The 9,638-nt window shown below is 34.7% G+C and overlaps 1 protein-coding gene across 1 annotated transcript; it reads left to right on the top strand.

Annotated features, from left to right (window-relative positions):
- The first annotated feature begins 1,217 nt into the window (after positions 1 to 1,217).
- On the top strand, positions 1,218 to 7,753 carry LOC132560838 (aurora kinase A-B-like). The gene is made up of 8 exons (XM_060225529.1): positions 1,218 to 1,286; positions 2,200 to 2,367; positions 2,474 to 2,585; positions 3,436 to 3,515; positions 4,931 to 5,069; positions 5,821 to 5,969; positions 6,832 to 7,063; positions 7,529 to 7,753. Exons 2-8 carry the CDS (start codon positions 2,240 to 2,242, stop codon positions 7,619 to 7,621), a joined length of 933 nt encoding a protein of 310 aa, XP_060081512.1. The 5' UTR covers positions 1,218 to 1,286; positions 2,200 to 2,239; the 3' UTR covers positions 7,622 to 7,753.
- Positions 7,754 to 9,638: the final 1,885 nt, after the last annotated feature.

The raw sequence follows: 9,638 nt of genomic DNA, 5'->3' as shown, positions 1-9,638 counted from the left end.
TTTGAAAGGAATGGTTAACGAGATGGATGCACTGATGTAATTCTCTTTTCCCTGCCTGTGAGAAATATCTTTATGTAATTTAAAATGTAAATATATTTATTTTGTATTGATTGACAATAATCTCTTGCAAAGAGGAAATAAAGAATGTCTGTCTGTCTGTCTGTTTTAAAATAAACGCAATGGCGATCGTAAGTGATGTATAACGAGTGATTTTAGTGAAGTTATTTAGCAACAAATCCAGAAAATATAGAAACACCGGTTATAGTTTTAGGCGTTACGGATGTCAGACCGTCTAAGGCGACAATGTTGCATTAGGTTTTAAAAACAGTAGCGTAGAGAGGGCTTGTAAAAAGTATTTTGTTGTCATGTAACGTATTTTTAGCAACCGAAACAGTACTTGATTTATACATACCTCGCCACAACATTGTGTGAGCTTCAACTGTCAATATCAAAGACAACTAAAGCGACATTGCAAAATCGTTTATTATTGTCTATTTACTATAATATAATGCCATCCGCTTCTGAAAAATATAAGTGTTAGTTGTGAACAAGGTAATTAATTTTGTCAGACAATACCTAGAACAAATTGTAGGAACAGGAAAGTTGTTGTAAAATATTTATTTTGTCGACACTGCGACACAAGGTAGTTTCAACCTCTTCTAAGTGGGTCAATTATTCTGGAATGGCTGTAATAACGTAAACTTGTTAGAATATTTCTTTAACCTTGATTGACATATTATTTGGTTTTGCTTATCCTTTCGGAAGAACGGTATAAAATCCATGTATATTCAATCTATAGGTAAAAACTTATTGTCCTTAGTATTCGCTGCCCATACAGAAAAATATCAGGAACTTGTCGCCGATTCTCGTCGGTTTCGATCGAGTTACCTCCTCTCCATAACACTTGAACAATTCTTGGAAAGTGAAGTCACCACAATTACCCATTTTCTGGCATTTTGTTGTTTATATATTACCTCGTCACAATGAGTAACGTCAACTTTAAATGAATAAATAAGGGAAAAAATACAAGTAGTGATCGGTTACGTTTTGTTGTGGTCGGTATATTCTGCTGGCCTGTGCAAAATAATCCTATTTGACTGCGGCGTCTTTTAATGACTCTAAATATTACAACCAATGAAATGCCCCGACACGAATTTCAAACAAGGGCTTCGGGAAATAGCACCCGCTGGTAGGTTGTCAACAATGGAAGCATATCGTTCTTGATTTATCCTATCGTTGGCAGTTTTTCTCTAAAATATAAGAGGTTTCGGTGGTTATATCAGAAGGTAACTATTATGTTATATTTGGTTTGATTAAGAGATGATGAGAAATACGTATGGCAGTGGTTGAACAGGTGAAACCAGCCGAGGCCTACTCATTTTTTTGTCTCGACTCGGATTCACATGAAGAGCTGGACTTAAAGCAGATATTTCTCTTTGACGAATTCCTATAAATTGTCACCAGTAGAGAAATATCAAATGAATATTGAAGTGAAATTATGAAGTATAACTGAATGGACGAAGTAAAATTTCTCAAAGATAAGCTAATAAGATACATCTTACATAATGAATGGAATAATATATTAAATTTAGTAAATAAGGTACTACATTAGAAATTGGATATCTGATCATTTAGTAAAGCACAGGTTCAATATTGATTTATGAATAAAGGACAACTTGGCCTGCCATACCCTGCTCCCCCCTCTATACACATTACCACAAGGCCAAGAAAGTATAATGTTGATAAGGTCAGATATAATGGAACCTGAATGTTTTCTCATCTCAAAGGAGAAAAATCCATTGAAATCAGAATAGTTATTATGCAGTAAGTCATGAAGTACTTTTTAACACACCGTCACACGAAATTACATGTTTTCACAATAACTGACTGCAAGGTGTACATAAGCTTATGATTAAACTATATGTATATTTAGGAGCAAAAAGCTGTTTTTTTATTGTACTGCAATAATTGGTGTGAATACTTTAAACTTATTACAATAAATCTATTTGAAAAAAAGCCTAAAAAACAAAACAAAAAGACTCCTGACAATGCCTTTAGGGAGTTCGCTTTCCCCCACCCCACCCAGTAATTGTATTACAGAATTCAACGTTGGTATCCAATGTACATGTTAAGAAAAGTTTTGGCAGTATTGTAATACTTGTTAGCAAGTTGCTTACAGACATGACCTTGATATTCTAGGTGTCCAGTTAGCTAGTGCAGTTTTGACCAGTCTTTGAAAATGGCCACAGAGCCTGGGCGAGTACTGAAACCTGTAAACAACTTTAGCAGCACAGATGTACAGTCAGTCAAACCAGGTACAACAGCTGAGATACAGGCCAAGGAAAACACCTGCACACAACCAGAAAGGTATGAACTGCCAAGTACTAATATTCTGTGATGAATTTTCAAACATTTTTCAGACTTTTGATTTCCGATATTTTTGATGTGAAGTATTATACTTACTGCTTTTCAGGAAAAAATGGTGTTTGCAGGATTTTGATATAGGAAGACCATTAGGTAAAGGAAAGTTTGGGAATGTATATCTGGCCAGAGAGAAATCGACCAAATATGTTGTAGCAATAAAGGTAAGACTGTTCACCATAAAACAAGTAACATAGTAAATTTGTGTACAACATACCAGAGAAACTTATACAAGAACCAATGTGTCAGCATATATCAATACATGTATTAATAATTTGCCTGCATGGAAAATATTTGGTTGAAGTTTTCATAATATAATACTTTAATGGTCGGGTAGGTGACTCCATGCCTCTATGATTGTCTCCAAGGAGACCTGGGTTCAATATCTCAGTTCGGATTGGACATACATTTACCCATAAATAAATAAATCAATAAATGGTCAGTGTCTGAAAATATAAGCTGTATTTTGGCTTCTGACAGAAAGGCAATAGATGACTTTATCGATCCTGCAACATTTACTGAAATTCAAACTATCAGAATTTCAACAGCTTGTTTTTTCAATCTTTTACCTGTCTTGGATGTCATGATGAATTATGCCTGATGATGTACACCAAAACATTTTCTCCAGAATTTTCTATGGGAATATAGGTTCAGATTTAAATGGATATAACCAGTACTTGATCTATGATTTATTTTCATGAGTCATTTTAACTTTATTGCTAAAAACAATGGGTTCCACACTGTGAATTTGAAATATTTTCAGAAATTCTATGAGTCCCATCAAAATTTTACTGGACTCCAGACTCGCGTGTAGATTTATCACTGTATTGTCACTGTATAACAGCAATTTTGCCACAAATTCCAGTTCCATTTCAATGAAAACAGACATGTTTATTGGGTTACTTATTGTTTTATATATGATTAAGTGTATTGAAAAAAAATGACAAAAAATACTTGTTTTGTCGTAGAATATAATGATTCAACTGTATGGTACATATCTTGCAACTCTTTCAGGTTCTGTTCAAGTCACAATTACAGAAAGCTGGTGTTGAGCATCAGCTTCGAAGGGAGATAGAAATACAGTCCCATTTGAGGTAGGCATAAACAGGATACATTATGTCTTCAGTTGATAACAAACATTCCAGGGTTATCACAGAGGCCTCATATGTTTTAATAAATCACTCAGAATTTAAAATACTAGATCTGCAGACAAGAAGAAAGATCACATACTGATGTTCCTAATATAAGGACTAGCTTGGTATTGGAGTACCAAGTATATACATGTAGAGTTAAAAGTGTCTTGGTCACTCGGCTAAAAGGTTGGTGTGGGTTGATCTCTAACTCAGTTAACAGAGCATGTTTTTCATGCTCATTTTACAGGGTCCTGTATTATCACAATGGTTTGATTCTAGTTGGGATAAAAAAAATTACCAAATATTTTAACGTATTGTGGTTTGACATTTTCCGTCTGTCCATCTTAAACTTCAGTTCATCCAGCTTATCCATCGTGACTTAAGGTTGTGTTTTCATGAATGACTGCTTGATTTGACTTTGGAAGAGTTACTGCTCCATGTTGTTTTCATTATGTTGCTCTTATCCGGGGATTTCTTTGCTCAGTTTTCAACCAATTTTATTCAAACTTCATCGTAATCACCCTGATATGAAGTTATGTTTCCCTTTACAGGAGTCATTGCACCTGTTTTTTCAAGCATTTAAATTTTGTATAGAGATCTCCTTCCTCAGTTTTTTTTTATCAGTTCAAACTTGGTAGGCTGTATAACCGTCCATTTTAACCAATTTCTTTGAATCTTGGTAGGCTTTAAAATCACATGAGATTTTGTTCTCGTGAACAGCAGTTTGATTGTGTACCTTTCAGTATTCAAATCTTGTCAAGAGATTTCTTTGTTTTCACCTGTCTCTCTATCTTTAATTGATATAACACTGTTTTCCCTCTTGACAGTTTGAATTATTATTACCATTTCCATATTTGTATCCTTTTCTATACATATCATGAATATTTCTTTGGCATGAGACAGATGTTTATTGTTCTATCTTGTGCTCTTGTCCCTTGTTCCATTCTCATCTAGCTACCTTTACAGCAGAATGAATTCTTTGCCTTACAAGGGCTTGTTTCCAATTTCTGCACAGCTTTTAGAGCCTTTGTAATTATCTAATGGATTGAAATGTTTATCACTGTTTAATTTCAAATGGGAGAAATGAAGTTTGTCATGCAATTTTCTTTTCTTAATAAGAGGCAGCATTCAAGACAAAACATTATTCTACAATTTACAAAATGTGTATGCACGGATAAAACATCACTGAGATCTATAACTTAGGTCTTTTTCAAGGTTACAGATGAACCAGTTATAATCTTCATTGCCTCATTTAACAAAGTTTAGTCTCAAAAACAAATGATTATGTTTTTTGCACAGAAAAAAAAGGATTAATTTGTCATGTTTCTGTTTTCAAAGTAATGTTATGTTATTTTGTCAATTTCCGAAAATTGCAGCCATCCCCACATCCTGCGATTATTTCAATACTTTCATGACAAAACCCGTGTCTACTTGGTCCTGGAGTATGCACCCAAGGGCGAGCTTTACAAGGAGCTGATGAAGAACACAAGATTTGATGAGAAGCGAACAGCTACAGTAAGTAAAATCGGTGAATCATGTACAGACTAAATGCTTAAAATAAAAAAAAATGTATGGACATATTTTTTTGTGGTGCCCAGTGTGTACTGACTAAGTGAGAAACATGCTACTGAGTCTGTGACATCTCTTCTGTCCCTAACCAGTTTCCCCAGATCCGTTGAGCGTGCCCCAGAGCACTGCTAGCCAGAGACCCTGGATTCGCCATGGGTTGTCGTCAGTAGTCTGTTCATCGCCCTCCATCATCAGCGTGGTGCTCGCTGTCATAGATATTTCGAGCTTTATCCATGTATATCTGATAGGGAGTGACTCCACCGTTCTACGGTGTGGAGGTTGATAGCTTCCAGCACTAGGTATACTGAATATGGATATGTTTGTTACATACAGATATTTCTGGCATGTAAAACTATTTACTTATGAGTTATCAATCAAACAAATGTCTCTTGGCTTGAACATGAAATTTCAGACTTTATCACCAGGACATGCAACAGTAGTTTACTTTGGGAATTTGGCCTTTCATATTTTGCTCCATTTTGATCTATTTGCAGATTTTTCTCAGGCTGTTGACTTTTTTCCGAAAATTTCTAGGTTTAGTCATATCTACTTGTGATTATGTTTTATAGAATGGTGCATTCACATGACAAATTTTAGAAGAGTTTTCCCTTGGTATTTTAAATAAAGGTAAATGGCCATTGTGCAGTTTAATTTGTATCACACTTAAAAATTTCTTCATTTATTTGTTTTTCCTTAGTACATGTACCAGATGACCAGTGCATTGCTGTATTGTCACAGTAAAAAGGTCATCCACCGAGATATCAAACCAGAAAACCTCCTCCTCGGACTCACAGGGGACCTCAAAATAGCTGACTTTGGCTGGTCAGTCCATGCTCCTTCATCCAGGCAAGTAAAAAGGCCAGTCTGAACTGGTCAGTTCACAGTTTTGTCCCTACTTCAGTTCATAACAAGATCACTGCCCCTGGAAGGTCTTGGAAATGTCCTGAGACCTGATACCACAAAGTGCTGGACGTCGTTGATTTCTGTATAAATCTGTTCAAACCCAGTGAAGGAACTTAACCATTACCAATATACTCTAAAAGGTAGGAGGCAGTTAAAAGGTTTTAAGAGATGGGAGAGCAATAAGCTTTCGAAGGGTGAAGAAGTAACAAGTAAGGGAGGTTTTAGAGGTTTAGGTGCTGTGAGCTTTTAAAGAAGGGATGCTACAAATTTTGAGGGGTGGGAGCAATGAGCTTATGTAAAAGGTAGGGAAGTAATAAGATTTTGAATGGTTCAGAAGTAATACACTTTTGAAGGGTCAAGGAGTATTTAAATGATTGGCGCAGTAAGCTTTAGGAAACTTCCTGATGGGAGTTTGGGGTCAACAAAGAGTGATTGAATTATATTGATAAATCTTGCATCATATTTTAATAGAATGTTAAGAAGAAATCCTGAATTCACTAATGATGAAACTGAAAACAATTTGTATAACTTCAAATAAGTAAAAATCAAATTCAATACCAGTTCTTTACCCACAAATCATTATATAAAATTTCAAGGTAATGAATATCGATAAAATACAAGGAATGTTTTTCCAAATAAAAGAAATATTTACTTAGTTCAAGCTGTTGCACATCATGTAACCTAAGGCTATAGTGGTTACAGCACACAGTGAGTGCTTGCTATTTATTTTCAGAATGCCTAATATGTAGAATCTGTTTTTATTTTAAGATAAGATTATACTGACAAATGTTTCTTATTTCTTCAGGAGGACCACATTATGTGGCACCTTAGATTACCTACCGCCAGAAATGATCGAAGGCAAACTTCACGACGAGAAGGTGGATCTGTGGAGCCTTGGTGTGCTATGTTACGAGTTCCTTGTGGGAAAGCCTCCATTTGAGGCAGAGACTAACTCTGACACATACAGACGGATAACAAAAGTGGATCTTCAATTCCCACCATATGTATCTCCTCCAGCTAGAAACCTGATCAGTTCGGTAAGATATTTACCCAACTCTAAAAGACAATCTGATTAAGGTTTCAGCTGTGTTAAAAGGCCTAAACATCATTTTCGACTCTCTTTTAAAAATCTACTTGGTTGATTTGATAAATTGATGTTTGGTCTAAGACTGTCAGTAATATCTTTTGATTTGCACGTAAGTCTCTTGAAATAGATCAATCATAGCTGTAAAATCTCACAGTTTAATAAGAATTTCACTTGATAGTTATAATGGTACACAAATTTGCTTCGTAGCTGTTTATAACTCCTATTTATGACCAATGACAAATCAATTGTTTATGAATTTCATGAGCTGTCACTTGAGGTATTGGGATTTCAATATTTAAGAGTGAAAAATATGATTTTAATACTCTCTGTCTTGAATTATTTGCTGTTGTTATGGTCAGTACTAATGTAATGTGGACTACTGATGAGATGTCGTTCTTGTGTCTTGTGCTTTCAGATGTTGAAACATGACCCCAGTCAGCGAATTACTCTAGAAAAAGTACTGGAACACCCCTGGATTAAAGAAAACCAGCGTCCCACAGCGCCATAGTCTGGTTTACAGTTGTAGCATTTTGTGATCATCTTCATGGAAGATAAATTGTGTGCTCTCTGATATTGGAGAATCACGCCGACTTTACATCCAAACCAGCCATTCATTCAAGATGCAAGGACCACAGACACTGTGCACAAGTAGTTCGTTGGTTGTAATATTGTATGCAATGCCAGCATGAATAAAACCCATACCTCCCTGGACACCAAACAGTGACGGGAGTGCTTGGAACAGTGTAAATTTGTGTTAGTGTGACTAGACAACATCTAACTAAGGTACCGACAGCACTTGTTGCTGTGGTTATTCATCACACCCAGGTCTGGAAATCAAAGACATTAGATTGATTTCAACAGCAAGTGGATACCGATATGAAAGACAATTCAGTTATATGACAAGGGATTTGTCACAACATCTAATTGATCCTTTATCAACATCGCTGTATATAAATATTGATCACCTTCCTGCAGTTTGTATGGATTTTGATTGATTTTGAAATGTGTCGAATGTTTCTGTGAATGTATGTGTGATTGATATCATGATGGTTTATATTTGTATCTTTTGTTGGTTCTTTTCTCCTTTAATCCTAAGTCTATACACCACCACGGAACATGTGATTCACTTTGTATAGTAAAAGATGGTCAGATATAGGGCTGCAACAGCACAAAACATAAAACCCAGTTCATCATCATACAAAACAGAAAGGTTAGATGTATAATACCACAGGTATATGCCAAAAGGATTTTTAAACAATATTACATGCAAAATAATAGATGTATACAAACAGTTTTTTTATAATAAAATACTAATTTTCATTAAGTTCTATTTGTTTCTATCAGAAATCAAATAGGCTTGTTCCTGTGGTAAGTATTAAAGATGCATTTAAATTTTGCTTTAGACCAAAATCATTTTCAGCTGTAAAGTTTTCACAGCTTTACACTGAGTGTTGTCACCATTTCAGTATTATAAAAATCTTAAAATAATATGGTGTTCCAAAATTGTCATTCTCATGTCTCTTTGATCACTTTAACATCTTAATTTTAGAGTTAGGTTTCATCAGTTCCAGTCAAAAACTTCCAATGTCAGAAGTCAAAATGACAAAGATAACTGTAGAAACAATCCAGTTATTTGATTTGTGAATTCTGGTTTCATTTCATCTCTTAAATTTTATCAGTAATAAATAAACATTCTTGTTTCCTAAATCTGATTCAAATTTTTTTCTTTTTTTTTTTTAATTGCAACTTCTTGAGGTATTCTCCATGTCTGCTTTAGTTTATAATGTATCGTATGCAAGCAACATGTTATCATTTTTCATTTACTACTCCTGATCAACAAATTAAGATAAGTTAGGTCTTGAGGACAGATAATAATTTGATGTCTGAACAAGTCTTTCATTGTGATGGTGTCTCCCAATGTTCCTGGACAATGTATAAGTGTGGTCTAATGGAAGAAATTTTACAGGATGAGTTTTGTAGAGGAAAAATAAATATTTTTACCGATACTGAGATTTGATTTATTTGTTGTAAAATTACTATGTAAAGCGTCCTAACATTTAAGTGTTAGAAGTTTCAACTGAATTTCACTAAGCACCCGCCATCAATTTTCAAGTCAATGGCAGCAATGGAATTTGAGAAGATTTAATGTTTTTCAAGATGGTGTAAAGCTTACATTTGAGATAGACATAACGACCATCAAAAACCCCAAATGGTAATTTGTGCCCATCTTGGATTAATGAGTACCATGTTATCCTTAACAATTACGAGCTATACTAATGTTTTATGATGATCCATTTTCTAGCTATTTAAAACTATCGGTAACAAAATCCAAAATAAGGACTCATACTGTCTAATAAAGTTCAATATCATTAATTATTATTTAAAATTAACAACAAACTTCCTACATCAAAAACCAAAATGGCTACTAATAGCTGCTGATGAAGCTCAAAATATAGCAAGCACAATAAGAATGTACTCAACCTGGTCATGTTCAAAGTTTAAATGCAGGCCGTTATACATAACAT

This window comes from Ylistrum balloti, unplaced genomic scaffold, assembly GCF_031769215.1.
Source record: "Ylistrum balloti isolate Yb309-2 unplaced genomic scaffold, AGI_CSIRO_Ybal_v1 Utg371122, whole genome shotgun sequence".
In the NCBI taxonomy this organism is placed as follows: domain Eukaryota; kingdom Metazoa; phylum Mollusca; class Bivalvia; order Pectinida; family Pectinidae; genus Ylistrum; species Ylistrum balloti.
This window is presented reverse-complemented; position numbering and strand designations above follow the sequence as displayed.